This window comes from Rhyacophila brunnea, unplaced genomic scaffold (genome assembly GCF_057557595.1).
Source record: "Rhyacophila brunnea isolate RB1 unplaced genomic scaffold, BYU_Rbru_1.0 scaffold_13, whole genome shotgun sequence".
NCBI lineage: Eukaryota > Metazoa > Arthropoda > Insecta > Trichoptera > Rhyacophilidae > Rhyacophila > Rhyacophila brunnea.
This window is the reverse complement of record NW_028232785.1, coordinates 36,315,837-36,335,527: the sequence shown is the minus strand read 5'-3', so window position 1 is coordinate 36,335,527 and position 19,691 is coordinate 36,315,837. Positions and strand designations below refer to the sequence as shown.

General features: G+C 35.7%; 1 protein-coding gene across 1 annotated transcript in view; it reads right to left on the bottom strand.

The window, feature by feature from the left end:
• The window catches only part of LOC147077413 (uncharacterized), an 81,241-nt gene extending 76,478 nt beyond the window's left edge, over positions 1-4,763 (bottom strand). Inside the window, exons 1-2 of the mRNA XM_085940826.1 lie at positions 4,551-4,763; positions 4,101-4,250 (exon numbers count right to left, since the gene is read on the bottom strand). Coding sequence (XP_085796952.1) covers positions 4,101-4,250; positions 4,551-4,742 — 342 coding nt within the window. The 5' untranslated portion in view covers positions 4,743-4,763. The remainder of the gene's footprint in view (positions 1-4,100; positions 4,251-4,550) is intronic.
• Positions 4,764-19,691: the final 14,928 nt, after the last annotated feature.

Below are 19,691 nucleotides of genomic sequence, written 5' to 3'. Positions count from 1 at the left end.
TCGTGCATGAGTAATTGCATTTATTACAGTTAAATAGCTTTTCACCAGAATGAGTCATTTTGTGTGTTTTCATGTTACTTGGTTGTCTGCATGAGTATTCACATTTAAATAACTTTTCATCAGAATGAATCATTTTGTGTCTTTTCATGTGACTTGACTGTCTGCATGAGTAATTGCATTTATCACAGTTAAATGGCTTTTCACCAGAAAGAGTCATTTTGAGTGACTTCATGACGTGACCAGGACGAAATCTTGAAAAATGACCATCGTCACATTTAACCAGCCTTGCAACGGAATCGTTCGTTTTCGCAATTGTGGTTTTGTGTATCGCTTTGTGAAGCAACATGAGGTCGAACGATGAAAAAAAATCAAAACAGATACTGCACACAAAATTTTGTTTATGAAACGATTTTTTTTCCAATTGTATAACAGCCACTAATAAATCTGTGTTTACCATATTGGATTGACAAATATCACGTTTACTATTGCGACAGACGACATCTTTGTACCTTTCAATATATTCTTTGAGTTCTTTCTTAATGTCGTGTTCCTCAATGTGTAGGTCTTCGCTAGACAATTGTGCTTCAGACACGTCCCAGGACGATATCATTGCAACATTGGCAGGTAAAGTGCTTCTAGCGATAATCTAAAAAAACATATAAAAGTTTTATTAAATTTCAATAATTATGTGATTTTTAAATAACAGTTCATTATAAGTAGGTGATCTAGGTAGAAATATTATACCTAGACACGGTGTTAGTCAACCTTTTTACAAAGGCACGCGTGCCAAAATTTTCAAAATATAATCTTTCGACTGGGGACGTACCGTGCAGTTTTCATTTGAAAAATGAAAAGGTAGTTTTTAAGAAATCTATTAAAAAAAGTTTAAATATTACAATGATAGATTCTATCTTTCACCGTGTTTTTAGACGAATGAATATCTTTTATTCTAGGAATATATTATTTTTGCTTGTTTTCAAATTTTTCAAAAAGATCGTGGGAACATTTTAACCACGCTTTTTTTTATAGATTTCCTATAACTGAACAGTTTTCCATTTTCACTATTTGTCAGAATTACTACTACTAGCTCCACCAAGTTTTTGTTTCTTATTTGGTACAGACATTTTTGTTGGTGCTAATGAAATAGTTTGTTACAGTATTACTTAGCTTTGTTCTTTACACACAAAATGACACCAGAATTCGCTGCGATCAGATAAGACATTCTCTCAATACAGTGGTCTCAAGCTTTTTAAATCGATCAAAATCAGTAGTTCGCGGAGCGGCTTTCTCCGCCGCCTGATGAGGTAAGTGCGATAATATTATGTGTCACGCATAAAGCATTAGGATCGATTTGTTCAAATATATATTTACATTAAACAAATTCTTGAAGAGTATTTGCCTATTATTTTGTATACAATACAATCTGTATTTTTTTTTATTATTTTATTAAGTAATATTTTTTTCTCTTTAACATAAAACATTCGCGTGCCATAGGTTAACTATCACTGCTATAGAATAATGATTGGTCGGCAGAGGGAGGCGCAGGATAGGTAAGACCACTCGTTGTCGGAAAGTTTCCGAATGCTTAGGCTTGTACTTGAGTCATTAAACACTTTCTATAAACCTACACGATATATCACAATAAAAATTATTATTAGTTACTAAAAAACTATTAAAATCTGAAATAAGCACACAGGTGTATGTATGAATTTTAACATGAAATAAAAATGTATAGGATAGTTTACTTATCAAATAGAAATAGTTCCAGGTTAAGTATTTACTCAGAGTAAACAGAGATTATTTAAAAATAAAGGAGAATACTTCAAACGGTACCTTTACTAAAATAGATTAACAAGATAAGACTTATAGATAACCACACTATTTACACAACAAATGAATCTTGATAGTGTAAAATGCTTAGTTTCAAAATTGAGGCCACGCATGATCAAAAGGGTCAGACCTAATCAGACTAAGCTGACTGGCCGTAAGACTGAGATAAAAAATACGGAGTTAACATATGGTTAAATCCTGATCCTTCTATATAGCGCTTGCGAGGCCGTCAATGGGTAGCGCCATTTGTGGGTCTCTTGTCGCCGTTACAAATGGACTTTACTACGAAAATATAATCCGAAAACACAACACGTTCGTCATTTATTTTCTTTCGGGAACCGATTATAAACGATTGCTTGAGTTGATTTCGTGAAACGGACATGACAGTTATTGGCCTCCTCTAAGGTCGTGCGATTTAAAATATATGGATTATTTCCTGTAAAACTTCGTGGAGTCACAGGCTTATGCTGATAAACCCTATGGAAGCCAATATTGTTCTAGCAGTGCTCGAATAAGTGACATCCAAATTGGGTGACCAGAATTTTCAACGTTGAGAACAACTGCGGTGACTATATTAATTTTAATACAATGTAGATATCGATCATTTGAATATAAAAAAATGTTTAAAAGTTATGTTATTAGTGAACATGTAAATGAACGTACCTGGTCTACTGGGCTGTATTGTCGATCGGAGAAGCCGGGTTGAGGATTCTCATTATTGATTTGGCAAATTGCATCGTCAACGAATTCTTGTTTGATTATGACACCCTCATTATCATTCTCTGTCTTTATATTGATCAGGCTGTCTTCACACTCCTGAAAATAACAACATGATTAATAATATTATGTAACAGTCAATCCATTTCTGGATAAGACCTGCCACAGCTACATCCTCTGCTTTCAGTGGCCAATAATGTATGACTGCATTTGGCAAGTGAATGTATACTCACCGAGAGACATTCCAGCTAACCGCAGCACATTGCGTACTCTCATCTGCCTTTTTGTAAACATATCGCACATTGAGATCTATAGGGTCGTAACTGCAAATAACATGATATTGTGTAATTTGAGTTTGAATGTAAAATAATTAACTATAATTTAATTAATTGCAGTAGGCTGCAAAAAATTGAATCATGTTAGAATAATTTTGTGTACTTTACCCTACTGTAGTTCTTTAATATAAAAATATTTTTTTTTAAATTATATTGTGGATTTTTGCAGTTGCGGCCATATAGTTTGAGAATGACGAACAAACTTACATATGCGGCTTCATGGTTTTAATAGAAAACCAAATGCTCCTTTTTCATATAAAATTTTATTAAAATTAGTATTTTATATAAAAATTCTTTTATTATACAAATAAAAAATCAATAAAAATAATATAAAACATAGAGAAATAAAAGAAAACAATAAAAATAACTTAATGATCAGTAAAATTCGAAATATATTTTATTTCAATGTCGGACAATTTAACAAAAATTGTGTGTGTACTTATGTACGCATGTTAGAAGTTATACTTGACTCTTCGACTAGCTCTTAATTATCTTGTTATCTTAGACACGTAAGAAAATGGGCCGCCTATTGAAGCGCCGTTAGTTTATTTCTATATATTTTAACTTATATTACAAAATTATGTAATTATTTATCGTTTTTTATTTTTAAAGTACCAACTGTCACTCTGACGTTTAATAGTTATTTTAGGTAATTAATTGCTGTTCGGTTATTAGGAATACAGCGGAAAACACATTTTGAAAATACCCGATTTGGGTTAGTTTAGGTTAGATTAGATTGATAACCGAACAGTACCTAACCATTAATTTGTTACAAAAAGTTTTGAAAATAGAATTGGTCTATTCTCACTCCATTTCACGTAGATATTGCTTCCGTTTAGGGTATTTTATGGCTGCAAGTAGTTTTATATTACCTACCTAAAAAGGGCTCACGGGCGATTAATTATATTTACAAATAATCACATTAATTATTGCTTTACGTTCGAATGATTGTGATGTATAAATCACCATATTTAAATATACTTACGTGATTTAACAAAAGATTTATATACCTACTCAATACTATCTCAAAATATCTGTTTTAGCAATCGCCAATAACTCGAATCTACTCCGCAATCAATAAATGAAACAAGTTTGACTGAATTATATTATAATAGTTCCTTATGAAGTTTCAAAGATGCATTGCAAATTAAAACCTTCAATATAAGACGGCATCAAGGGAAGAAAACGACACATATACCTACGTACAATTGAACGTACCTGATGTATTGGCCTGTAATCTGAATATGAACAACCCGGTTGAGGGTATTCATCATCATATAATGGGTGTGGTATATCTTCAATGATCTCGCGCTTGATGACAGCTGGTTGACTATCGGATGTTTTATCAGAGAGTTCCGCTATAAGGTTCTGAAAGAAGCATTATTACATTTTGTAAACACAGTAAAACTAGTTGCAGTTCACGAAACGTCCATACAACGATGTACTTATAATAATTAACATGAATTAGTAGATAACCTAACTTATATCAATCATATGTATCATAGATGTCAAATTGTATAAACATATTGTAATTTTTTGAAACAAAGTTTAATATCACCTTATGTCCCTAAATAGTATGTAAAAAATCCACAGTTTACAATATTAAACTAATCATTTTTCTTGTCAATCTAATGTAATTGTTAAATAATTTAGTTCCCAAAAACTAACCTCGAAACTGCAACTTGAAACGTCCGTATTCTCTTGCGTTACATGAAAGCAAGGGTCCGGGTTATTTAGATGGATAGTCAGCGTGTCAAACAAAGGCTTGCTTTCTATATCGGAGGGTTCTCCATCACATTCTTGCTTTAGATCCATGTTAAGTGTAAATACGGCAGGAACAACGTGACAAACAGGATACATTCAGGGTAATTTTAGAAAAGTGTTGCCACAATACCGAAAAGTTTTTTCCGTCGATACTAATTTTTATAATAAATACATTAACACTTGACACGGGTGACACACTTCAATAATAATTATATATATGTTTTGTTGTCAAAATAAATGGAGCTAAAATGAAGATCAGCATTTCCTCAAGCATAACGAGACCAGCGCATTTCGGTTTGCAAAAATGGCAAAAAGGCACATCTGCATTTTTTCTATTTTCAAGTTTTCTTTTACAGACGTTGTGAAAGACAATATTAATCTTAATCGCAGCATAAGAACATATCTGGCAATGCAATACAAACTAAATGCCACCCGTATTTTGAGCCAGGTACACGGACATTGGGTGGGATTTGCACCATGCACGGATAGACAAGGCAAAGTCAAAAGACATGGCCTTTGACAATGTCTTGCTAGTTATAGGTAGTTACTAGGTACTTGATCCTAAATGGATAGGCAATAAAGTGTCCCAACTTTATTGTATTATTTGATTTATTATATAGGTAGGTTAAAAAATAACAGTGCATGTATTGAGATATCCCGGATCCTGTGGCTAGCTCTGGATGTTGGTAGGGCCCGGGATTCACAAAAATTAAATTTCTATCTTTATTAAACACGTGGCTTTATATTTTCAACGGTTATTTCACAAAGAAACTTATGTTTAACAGTATTCAAATTAATCTTTTATTGTTACGTTCCTAATGATAATTATATCGCTTATATTCTAATTATAAATTATCTGAATACGTTTTTTGTTGTTTTCAGCGCGGGAATTCACGAACTCAATACCACGTCCTCCCGCGACTATGTCGGTACTAATTTTTTCTATTGTAGGTACTCTTTTTACATTGAGCAGTGATGCCATCTTTTCTTTTTACATAGGTACCTACTCCTGAATATTAAGTTTCTTTGGCTTTCGTTTATTTTATTCGGCACAATCACATTCTTCCCTGACATAGGTAGGTACTATTATTATAATTAGATAAACAATAATTCTTACGTGCTAAGTACATGTTGAATATTTTGACAGTTAATCTAGGAATTTTGGACGTACGTACGCCCATTGTTGACTAGGAGGTCAGGTGACATGGTTACACCTAATAATTACGTAGGTAATTAAGACTACCGGGAGAGTCCCAATAGTCATGGGTGTAACAGAATACCTACCTACGCTGTTAGTGTGTATTTGCCATTGGTGAATACGTGTAGTTCTTGAAAATATGGAAAGGCAAAACCCGAATAGAAAAAAACTACTCAAATAGAATAGTACAAAACTTAAATCCAATAAAACACAGTTTATTGTTTGATCGCTTTTACGGAATAGATGTCTCTGAATTTCGGCCATTGATAATAAATAATTACGTATTCTGGCAACACTTCTCTAAAATTAATGTACCTTGGATGGATCCTGTTTGTCACGTTCTTCCTGACATAAATTATTTACCATTAAAATGGACGTAAATCGAGAATGTAATGGAGAACAATCTGATGAAGAAGTCAAACTTTTGTTTGATACGCAGACTACCCACCCAATCCGCCCGGAAGTTCGCACTCGTAAAACAGGAGAAAGCCGACGATTTAAGTTGCAATTTCGAGGTTAGTTTTTTGAAACTAATTTTTTTAGATTTGAAATAATAACGATTAGTGTGGAATATTAATATGTTGCCTTTTTAGAAACTTCGTAGTGATATTTATACAATGATATTAATCGTTGATTTAAAAAATAACTGGACTATACATTTTGACAGCTACCATACATTTGGTTAGGGCAGGTTATCTTCTAATTCATTTTGACTATAATTAGTATACATTGTTATATGGATATTATATGAAGTTACGTGAATTGGAAGTGGTTTTACTGTGTTAACCACAATGCTTCTTTCAGTATCTTTTAACGGACCTCTTTAATACAAAACCTGAGACGGATGATCAACTATCCGTCGTCAAGCGCGAGATTATTGAAGATGTAATAGCCCCAATATCTGATTTTGAAGATCCTCAACCGGGTTGTTCTTATTCAGATTACAGGCCAGTACATCAGGTTCGTTGAATTGTATAATGTGTTATATTTCTTCCCTTGGTGCAATCTTATATCGAAGGTTGGAATTAGCAATACATGTTTTAATCTTAGAGCCGTTTCACACACGACACCATTGTCTCGAGACGCTGCATGAATGGGCGCATTTAGACAGAGAAACAAGTGTGAATGTTATCACCGCTTCGTGAAAACAGTCTATTTAATTGTGCGAATATATATTCCCCTAATATAAATACACCCTTACACGGTGACACAATTTAATAATGTGTATGTTTTGTTGTCTAAACAAAACAATGTTACGAAAATGATCGTCAGCATTTCCTCGATCATAACGAGAACAGCGCATCTCGGTATATTATCATCATCAGCCGGGTTCAATCCACTGCTGGATGAAGGCCTCCCCAAGCTTTCTCCAACTCTCTCGGTCCTGTGTCGTTCGCTGCCACGTATTTCCGCCGAACTTTACCAGTTCGTCAATCCAGCGGCTTTTAGGGCTACCCTGTGGCCGTTTCGTGCCCCTTGGGTACCACTGGATGACGGCATTTGTCCAGCGCCCGTCCTTTCGGCGAGCAATGTGCCCCGCCCATCTCCATTTCAGCTGTTTGGCAACGTCTATTATATCGCGTACTCTTGTCTGCTTCCTAACCCATTCGTTTCTCTTACGGTCCTTTCGCGTGATGCCCAACATACACCTCTTCATGCCTCGCTGTGTGACTCTTATCCTTTGGACATCTCTCGTGTTGAGGGTCCACGTCTCGCAGCCATACGTGAACACGGGTAGTGAAGGCCTCCGACTTCCTGACTAGCTCAGGCACTTGGAAGTGGAGGTTCATTAATGTGGAGGAACAGGCAGGAACCTCATGGACGTGGAGTAACCAAGAAGTCACGGGGCACGAAGTCAATTAAACACCAGATGAAATCTTCAGAACTCGTATTTTATTGTTATTAGAATATGCTTGGCCTTATGGCATTCCTTCATCAAGGATTATAGTCCAAAGGTATCATTCACATTGGTATCGAAAGTCCCAAAATTTATAATAATTAAAAGAAACTCGATTTATTGTTATTATCCATACACCACAATTAGTAAGAAACAAGAAAAGTCAAATCAATTAATATTCGAAGTTCACAGTTCGAAGTCTCAATAAACAAGAGTCAACTAATATCCGAAGTCACAAAAATAACCACATTTATTACTGATTAATTAAAAATTAATTCGAATATTATTATTTAATTATTTTAAAATTAACTTGATTATTATTAACTAATTATTTAACGTTAACTTAATTATTTCTAATTAGTTATGCAGACGAGATCGTGAGGGTCCCGGGGATACAAGCCGTCGCAGAAGCGACTCCCGGAACCCACAAGTGACAAAACAGACTGATTTTGGATTTAATAATCTTGCCTTTTTATCCGTTAGGGGTGGTTGTATTTCTTACAAATTCACACCGATCACCGATACCGCCATATGCTACACATTTATATAAGGTTGACGGATGTCAGACTATCAACCAAACATATAGCGATATCGATGTACATAATATGATTAATATTAATATTACTTTAATTACATTAATTCCTTAATTATCTTAATTACTATGTACCACCAACGCCCATCCATAAGTCCCAATTTATTATCCCAATAATACTTTGCATGTTTACATTTACATTTGAATATTATATTACAATTTACACTATATATTATCATTACAAACAAATCACATTTTACATTTAATTTTAATTTGATTACCCCCTTATCTAGACATATATTTAATTAACATTTTAATCTTTTAACCTTTTACCTTATATTTACATGGTCTGTGACCGACTTAACCATCCACAGTTCACTCTGAGAAGTCTGAGGGACCTGTCAGAGCAAACCGCGGGACTTATACATATGAAATATTTTGTTCGGCCTTGCCAAGGGTCGTCATCATTCCATCGGTGGCACATTGACTACCAGGGTCAGACCGAGCGGCTGGGCAGCACTACTCCTTATGGGAGCGCCCCCCACAGGGGCGGAAAAATCAGTGCGTGACAGTAGAACACATTGGTTGAACACCCTACGCTTAAGACATAATGGTAGGTCACTCTTGAAGATACTATTCAGACGTCCGAAAGCCCTCCATCCCAGCTTTGTTCTTCGAGCAATTTCATCGTGCATGCTTCCATCTATGGACACCTGCTGTCCGAGATAGACGTAGCTGCTGACTTGCTCGAGTTGGGTGCCAGAAATACAGATGATCGCAGGGTCCGAAAAACAGTTCCTCATCACTTTTGTCTTTGAGACATTTATCTTTAGACCGACCGTTTGACTGACATCCGCGAGTTTTTGCATTCTACCTTGGAAGTCTTTCGGGTCTTGTGAGAGTATAACAATATCATCTGCAAAGCGCTGGTGACTGAGGTGTACCCCATTAATTGGAACACCTTTTTTCTCCCAATCAAGTTTCCTTAATAAATCCTCAAGAGTAGCGGTGAATAGTTTAGGTGAAATGGTATTACCTTGCCGGACACCTTTGTTAATGGGGAATTTACACGACCGTTTGTGGAGTTTCACGCATGCTGTGGCATCACTGTATATACTGTTCAATATGTTTATGTAGCGTCTGGAAATTCCTTGGTTGCTAAGGGCGTCTATAATTGAGAATTTTTTGATGGAATCAAACGCCTTTTCATAGTTTATAAAACCAAGATATGGCTTTTTGTACTCCTGTGGGTCTATTCTATACTTATCGAACACTTAATTGATAAATAGTATCAAACTTAGGGTAGGTTTGTATCAAAATATTAGCACTTATTGTAACAATTACACGAAGCCGGTTTTTATTGTTGCAATAAGTGCGATATTTTAACAGCAGCAAGATAGGTGCTGTTAAAATATAGCACTTATTGCAACAATAAAAACCGGCTTCGTGTAATTGTTACAATAAGTGCTAATATTTTGATACAAACCTACCCTAAGTTTGATAATATTTTTCACTTTATCACTTTAGCGGTCGATAAGCATAGAATAGACCCACTGGTAGATCCAACTGATTTTTTCTTAGGGATGCTTACATACTGTAGCTTAAAATTTAAAAGGGATCTTTATTTAGCTACATATTTTTTCAGACTTATACGCGGCATAAATGTGAACTCTGCCATTCTTGGTGGTGTTGGCTTGTGTGTCTCTGATAATTACCTTAGGAATCGAGGGCATCCGCTGTTTGTTCTCCCACGGTGCAGAACTATCCAGCCATTAGTAATGCAATTGGGAGGGCAGTAACCATGTTTAATGAAATCGCTTCGGATATTGATATATTCCACTTACGTGAGGGTGAATTTAGGTGGACGTTGTTTTATAAGTTTTTAAGATAGGGTATATCAAAGTTCACTCTGTGTGCTTCCATCTACTTTTATTTTGTTACTTATTTTCTTATTTTATTTCTTATTGTATAACTTATTCTCTGTATTTTTATTTTTAAAAATTATTAACACTTATTTTATGTCATGTCGTGAACGCTTTGAATTTATAATTTCTTATGTCCATTATATGTAAAATAAATAAATTTCATTTGATTTGAAGAACATACGAGGATGTCAAACTTTCTTTCAAAAACCTTTTGACATACATTTAGACAGCTACCTACCTCAATTATATAAATATGTATTGTTATAAAATAGGTACGCGAGCTCAAAATTGTTTTTTATATGATTACAAAAGTGCATAACGTCTCTTTCAGAAACAGGCAACGCGTCTCGCTGAAATTAATCCCGAGATTGACCTCCAGCTGGTTGACGTTAAACGCGAGTTCGTTGCAGACGCAAAACACCCATTCCATGATGAAGATCAAACACCTGAATATTCGCATTCAGATAACGGACCAGTACAGCAGGTAATTGTATATTATGCGATATTTTCTTCGGTTGGCTATGGATCCTATCACAGCTTTGTGACTAAATTTCATAAGTTAAGTACCTTATCCTCGTCTCGGTTATACACGCTTCGTACAACTATTTCACTAACCTATTATACTATGGTTCAGTGTGAGTGGGTGCATTGACCTACAGTATTTGAATGTAATGTCTGTCACTGATGATGACCAATCGACCTATTCTGTCAGAAAGTACTTTTGTCATACCATTATTGTTTGTAGGTAGCAGAATAATGTTGCGATGACATTATGCTCACGTCACATGCTGGCATGGTGATAAAGTAAGTCTGTGGGTTTGTCATTCCGCAGAATATTTTGACTGATCTAATTTCAATAAACTTTAACGGTTTATACGTGTACGTACTTAAAAATATCTTGCGTCATTTCATCCATACATAATAAATTGTGAACAGTATCACCGCCAACTTAAGATGCAAAGCCTGAGCATATCTTTATGTACAAGCATTTCTCAAACGAGTGATCCCACTGTTCAGCTGTCAAAATTAAATCCCAGATTGCCTGTATAACAACATAACTATAAGGTCTTTCTCGTTTCGTATTGAATTATAAAAAAATAGCTAATCAAATTTTAACCTGTCAGTGTTTTTGTTATATATATACATTCCTGTTATTCGTCAGTAAAGTTATCAAAGTCAAACTATTTCTTCATGCAAAAAACGGTGGTAACATCGATTTCCTAAAAATGTCTTATGTGGCGTTGAGCTATACGTTAGGTTTGTGGAAGATGTGTTAATGTTAGTGTAGTATTTATGATGTACCTCATCTATCAAAATTAAACCAATCCCATCTTCAAGACAGCTCCAAACCAGCAGACAATAGATTAGGGATGGGCATACATGGTTTCAACGAGAACCTCATTCTGGATTTTCATAAATACATAAAGTACCACACCATAGTCACGCTCTCACTTATATCGAGTATAACAAAGATTATGTACCAATTTACACCACGCAGTACCACAGTCGCTTTTAATCGATCGATCACTCCGTGCAACGCCAACTCAAGTACAAGCCCAAGCAATCGGAAACTTGCCGATAACGAGTGGTCTTACCTCTCCTGCGCCTCCCACTGCTTACAAATCATTAATCAATTTAGTTACATTGAACCTATGGCACGCAAATGTTTTATGTTGAATAGACAAAAATATTACCTAATATAATAATAAACAATAAAGAGAAAAGTGAATAAAAATATAACTACTTATATACACTATTAAAAATAATGACGACATAGCTATTCGTATTTTCTACAGTTTTTAATATTATTTTTATGAGTGGTATTTACCAATCGATGCGCAAACGGAACCGACGAAACTCATGCATAAATGACAGATCGTATTGTACCTATACAAAATAAAACGCAGATACTCTTCAAGAATTTACGTTTAACGTAAATATATAATTGAACATATCGCTCTTATTGCTTAACATATAATATTATCGCACTCACCTCATCAGGCGGCGGAGGAAGCCGCTACGCGAACTTCTGATTTTGATCGATTTACAATGCTTGAGACCACTGTAGCGAGAGAATGCCTCATCTGATCGCAGCATTTCTGGTGTCATTTTGAATGGTGTCAAGTGGAGCTAGTTGTAGTAATTCTGACAGACAGTGAAAATGGAAAACCGTGCAGTTATAGGAAATCTATAAAAGAAGCATGGTTTAAATGCTCCCAAGACTTTTTTAAAAATTTGAAAACAAGGAAAAATAATATATTCAAAGAATAAAAGGTATCCATTCGTCTAGAAACACGGTTAAAGATAGAATCTCTCATTGTAATATTTAAACGTTTTTTAATAGAACTACCTTTTCTATATTTCCATATATAAAAATTGCTCGGCACGTCAAACAGTCGAAAGATGATATTTGAAAAAATTCGGCACGCGTGCCCACGTAAAAAGGTTCACTAATACCGTGTCTAGGTACAATATTTCTACCTGGATCTTATAATGAACTGTTATTTAAAAATCTCATAATTTATTAATACCTTTAAATGTCCTTTTTAGATTATCGCTAGAAGCACTGTAGGGGCTAATGCTGCGAGTCTCATATCGTCCTACGTGACTGAAGCACAAGCGTCTAGCGACAACCTGCAAATTGAGGAACAAGACACTAAGCAAGAACTCGAGGAATATATAGAAAGGTTCAAAGATGTCGCCTGTCGCAATAGTAAACGTGATATTTTTCAATCGAATATGGTAAACACAGAATTATTAGTGGCTGTTATACAACTGGAAAAAAAATCGTTTCATAAACAAAATTTTGTGTGTAGTATATGTGTTGATATTTTTTCATCGTTCAACCTAATGTTGCTTCACAAAGCGATACACAAAACCACAATTGCGAAAACGAACGATTCCGTTGTAAGGCTGATTAAATGTGACGATGGTCATTTTTCAAGATTTCGTCCTGGTCATGTCATAAAGTCACTCAAAATGACTCATTCTGGTGATAAGCCATTTAAGTGTGATAAATGCAATTACTCATGCAGACAGTCTGGTAGCATGAAAAAACACAAAATGATTCATTCTGATGAAAAGCCATTTAAATGTGATAAGTGCCAATACTCATGCAAACGTTCAAGTGACTTGAAAAAACACATAATGACTCATTCTGGTGAAAAGCCATTTAAATGTGATAAGTGCAATTATTCATGCAGACAGTCAGGTAACATGAAAACACATAAAATGACTCATTCTGATGAAAAGCCATTTAAATGTGATAATTGCAATTATTCATGCACGACGTCTAATGGCATAAAAATACATAAAATGACTCATTCTGGTAAAAAGCCATTTAAATGTGATAATTGCAATTATTCATGCACGACGTCTAATGGCATAAAAATACATAAAATGACTCATTCTGGTAAAAAGCCATTTATTTGTGATATATGCAATTATTCATGCAAACGATTACACAAAATGACTCATTCTGGTCAAAAGCCATATAACTGTGATACATGCAATTACTCATGCAGACAGTCATATAGTATGAAAAGACACAAAATTACTCATTCTGGTGAAAACTCATAATGCGATAAACGTAATTGCTCATGCATAACTTCTAGTAGCTTGAAAATGCACAAAAAACTCAATCTAGTGAAAAGCTACTTAAATTGTGATTACTCATGCATAAATTCTGGTAGAATGAGATTGCATAAAGAGGCACATTTTGGTGATAAGCTATTTAAATGTGATTTATCTAATATTTACTCATGCATTAGATCTAGTAGCATTTAATGGCATAAAAGGACTAATTCTAGTGAAAAGTCATTTAAATCATATATATGTTATTACTCATGCACAACGTCTAGTGTCATAATATCGCACAAAATGACTCATTCTGTTGAAAAGTCATTTTAATGAGATAAGTGTAGTTACGCATCCACAACGTTTGATAACATGAAATTTCATAAAAGGACTAATTGTAGTGAAAAGTCATATGCATAATTTTTATGATAAATGCAACTACCCATGCATATATTTTAATAAGATGAAATTACATGAAAGGACCCATTCCGGTGAAAAGACAATTCGTGTAAATTCTTATCCGAATGCAAATAATCTGTAAAAACTCTAAAATAAAAGACACTGGCTTTGCTTTTCAGTGAACTGTAAACTGTGCAGGAATGATTCGGATGCTGGGAAGAGGGGAGGGTATGTTTAGGATGCCAGTTACTGACCTTTTATACTATTGCGGTTGGCTCCATGGCCTGGTTGTCAATCCTGGTCGTTATATCAGTCTCGTTCGGTATTGTTCATTGGGTCATCCGGTGCGTGAACTTGACGTTTTAGTTTAGGCAAGTGTTTATATGCGCAAGTTGATGAATGAGTGACCGTTACTTGTCGCGCCAGGCAAGGGTCAAATTGCCAGGTGGGTAGGATTTTATCTGTTGTATTAGGGCCATCCTAATTGGCGTATTCAGACAAGGCCATTTTAATGTGAAATAATTGCTCATGCATAACTTCTGGTAGCATATTTCACGATTTATTTATTTTTAAAAATCCCGCATTTTTGGGACATAATTTCATTATAATATATAATACCAATAAAAACAGTGGTTACCCGTTCACTAATTAGCTAGGATAAAGTATCTGTAGTAAAGAATTTAAATAATGGTCAGTCAAGAAGGTCCGAACGTGCGTACGTCATTTTTATCATCAACCGATAACGTAAACAATTAATATTTTTGTAGCCCATTCTATATCGACATAATATTATGTTATCGTATGTAATATTATTTTAAACCATACAATAATAATTATTGCCTCTGTGCTTAATACAGTTTTTGAATACTTCAAACCCACTTGCTCTAAGAAATCACGTTTGTATTATTTTGGATTTGTGTAAGTGGACGTTAGGTTTTAGTGACATAAAAAGTGTAAGCTAGTTGTTTTTTTTAAACCAAATCCGATCCTAATAGGAACACATGGGCCTCCAACAGATTTTGTTTTTACGAGAAACGGATGTTAGACACTTTCTCATCCTATTAAGTCCATACTCTGACCCTACACAAATCGAAAAACAATTTATGTACATGCCAACTCCAGGATTTGAACCTGGACCCACGACGCTATAAGCCGACGCTTAAGCCGCGTGGCCATCGTGGGACTGTTAGCTAGTGCATAGTTTTGTTTGGGCGATCCGACAATATTGTGCACACTTTTTCATTATATTTATTTGTTTTTGTTGAATTAGATATCACACATGTTTGTTAATTTTTTTTTAAATTTTTATGCCCTTCCCAAACCAAACTATAATTGATAAAAATATTATTCTTTCTATAAAATATCTTATTTTAAATATGAATATGGCATAATTTTGGATAATTTATAGATAGATAAGTATTTTTTGACAAAGTATATTCGGTAATGGTTTGGTTTCGCAGGGTTTAAGGCGATATACATATTTTTGATAATTTACAATTTCAACTGTATCCATTAATAAATATTTAGGTATCTGAAAACATTGAAAAATAAATATTTTATATTTTAAGTCTAAAGTAAACTTACAATTGTACAAAAATGTGAATTTGTCAAAAGATCCCATCTTATTATTAGGTTGATAATATTTAGGTATTATTAAAATTTAGTTTTCTATGTTGCACTTAAGAGATTTTTGGCAAATGCAGTTTTAATATTTTTTATATTTAAAAAAAAACATCGATTTTTATAAAAATATATATGTGTGCAAGCTTCGTATTTTGCGCTAGGTGCCTTTGCACATCTATTCTGTACACAAGATTGCTATCGAGGGTAATTTTTCATTTTCATATCGAAGTATTAGCACGTTTTGTAACATTTACAATAAGTTAGCCTTCTAAACAGTTAAAACTGTCTATCCCGCTATAAAATTTAATACAGAGAGGTGCTGTTAAAACATAGCACGTATTGTAACAATTACATACAATTTCTTGTAATTGTTACAATAAGTGCTAATACTTCGATACAAAAAAATGAAAAACTGCCCTCGATAGTTGCCGATATCAGTCTTGTGTATAGAATAGATGCACTGCTAGGTAAAGGCCTCTCCTCAACTGAATCGTAATACGTATGACGTCACTAATTACAAAAAAAAAATGTACAACTGTCATCGTATTTTCGTTTAATGTAAAATATTCGTCTGTAAAATATTGTTGTTATTTAATGTTCTATGCATGCTACTCTTAATTATTAAGAGTTTGCCTTGTTATGGTAATAATAGTTATGTCCACAGAGATTGGACTTGGTTCTGTCTAAATAAAATGTCAGCCGACGGAAGTTTTTGTTTTGAATGAGTTGAATGAGAATGATTTGTAGTCCTTTGAAAAGTGAAAGGTACCAACCTGCTGAGTATGACGATAGCTTGACTAAAAACTGTATTTAGTGACAATGCGTATTATATATATTATATATATATATATATATATAAATAAAGAAAAAGGGAAACTTATTTGGTTTTAATCGTTTTTTTTCTGAAACGGAGCAACAGACATTGATCCGAAATGCCGCCTCAATTCCTTCAAAGGAAGATGACGACGAAAACTTCACTCTCGAGGAGGTCGGAAAAACAATGAGACTGTTCAATGCAGCTAAAGCTCCAGGACACGACAACTTCACGGTGGATATCTGTCTCAATTCATTCTTAACTGTTCCTAGCATAGTTGTCGCTCTTTATGATGCTTGTTTGCGAATTGGTCATTTTCCAAAAATCTGGAAGGTAGCTAGATCGGTGGTTATTCCTAAACCGGGAAAGGACGACTACGCTAACGTCTCGTCATATCGGCCCATCGGATTGCTACCCGTGTTCGGCAAAGTACTTGAAAAATTATTTATTAATCGAGATTCCTGGAAACTTCAGACTAAGCACCTGCTCAGCGAATACCAGTACGGTTTCACTTCTCAAAATAGTACTGAAGACGCACTTCATGCAGCAATTAATAGACTCAGGGGGGCTAACCGCGATAGTCAGCTCGTAGTGGCGGTATCACTTGATATTAAAGCGCGTTTGACAACGCATGGTAGCCATATCTTCTTCAACAGTTGAAATCTAAAAATTGTCCCGCTAACATTTTCAGGCTCATCAAAAACTATCTATCTGACCGAGAAGTTTTCGTTGAATATGCTGGAGCATCTGCTACCAAAGAGACATCAAAGGAATGCATACAAGGTTCGTCTTGCGGCTCTGTCCTGTGGAATATAGTTCTCGACGATCTTCTCTCTATGCCGTTTCCTGAAGGTGTACACGCACCGGCCTTTGCTGATTGTGGAATCCAAAGAACTTGGTTCACTAGAAACCATGACTAACAGCGTGTTGGAGTGCGTCGAGGCCTGGGGAAGTAAGGTCCAACAGTCTTTCTCCGCGGAGAAAACGAAGGCCTTATTCTTTACTAGGAGGCGCGTCTCTCCGCCTTCGCTGGTGATGAATGGGCAACCTCTATCTTTTTCTAGGGATTTTAATCTTTTAGGGGTAGTATACGATGACAAACTAAATTGGTCGAAACACGCGGACAGCATCTGCAAAAGTGTCTGCAGCGGTGACTTCGCTCAAATTAGCAAGAATGGCCGAATCCACATGGGGTGTATCTTCTAAAGCTCTTAGAATTCTCTACACTTGTGCTATTGAGCCTATAATCACGTATGCGGCCAGCATATGGATGAAGCTGCCAAACGGAAAAACATAGCGAGAAAAGTCAATACGGTTCAGCGTGCACTAGCGATACGAATATGCAGAGCTTACCGCATGGCTTCACTAAATTCATCGCAAGCTCTAGCAGGACTTATGCCTCTAGATTTACGTTTAAAACAAGTCGCTCTCACTTACAGAGCTAAGAAGGGCGAGGAGGGCCTCGCAGGTTTTCTGCGAGACGATAGGCTTTACGAAAAACCCGTAGACCATAGAAGGCTGCCGTACCCGGCTAGACTATTTTCTGAAGTGGTTTCTTATCCAGCAACGTTGGAAAGCATCGAATGCAATAACATGCCGATTTTCACGGATGGGAGCAAAATTGATGGCGGTACTGGTGCAGGGTTAGTGGCATGAATTAATGGCGGTGAGATAGCGGGTTGTAAGTACCGCCTTGCTAACTATTGTACGGTAATGCAGGCCGAACTCTATGCCATCCAACGCGCTCTGGAGTGGGCAGGCTCAGATACAATACAACGAAAGCTCACCGAAAACCATAGTATTTGTATTTATTCGGACTCCAAAAGCTCAATCCAAGCAATTGCAGATCCCTTGTCTACTAATCCGATTGCCTTTTCTATTCACAGCGAGTCCGCAATAATGAGACGGCGCCACCCTGAGGTGCACTTCAAGTGGATAAGGGGAACACACCGGGATAGAAGGAAATGAAAGAGCCGACAAATTGGCACGGCATGGTTACTCTGAACCCAAGACCGCGATAGCTTATGACAAATTTCCTCTGAGCTACGCGAAAATAACAATTTCAGATATGATGAAAACCGAATGGAACTCACGATACTTACATAAACTCATCGACAGGGGATTTGACCCGAAAGTTTTTTCCTTCGATTTCAGCAGCACGAGACGTCATGGTGCATAAGGGGCTGTGTTTTGAAATGACTCAGATTCTTACAGGTCACGGAGTCATGCGAGCATACCTGCACCGGTTTAAAATAACACCTGATGGAAAGTAAAGTGGCGACGGTAGCGACCAGGACGTCCTACATTTACTCCTAGATTGTCAAAGTTTTAGCAAGGAACAGCAAAACCTGAACTTTTTATTACAGATGGCAGATGCGGACATTCGAGACCTTCCGGGGACCATGACAAACGATGCCGGAAGAGATGCACTTTTTAATTTCTGTATTGATGCAATAAAAAGGATAAAAATAATAAATGGCGTCATGTTACGATGATTCATGCCTTTCAGATCCAGTGAATTCAATCACATAAGATAGGATACCTATGTATATGCTCAGAATATCAGTCCTATGCGACATTTCTTTTGCCACGGGAAAAAACTCGGCTACAAATCGCAGTCCTCGGTACCCAATGAATACGACAAAATATTCATCAGAATCACCATCGCCTTGCAATTTTTTTTAGTGTTTCATCAACTTCCGCCTCACAGAGACAATTCGTTGATAATGTCTTTCTGGAGCGGACGAAACCGGTCCAGATTTATTAAAAAGTAAAAGAAGTAAGTATAATTTTGTGATTTATTAAATCAATAATACAATGCAGTTCCACCATTTATTGACAGTAAACACATTAAAAGAAATTCCAATATGTAATAGACATAATTCATTATACCTATTTAAATTGTTTTCCCTTGTTAGCTAGACACGACACTGCGCCTTCAAGAATACATGTCGCTCCGATGTCTCTTAGCATAATTCCAAGCCACACCAACATTTCGAAGGTCTCCAGTGTGCACTCTATAGATAGATGGTATTTAACTAGGTACTTTCCAGGAAGCTCGAAACCCAGTAAAGTTACCTC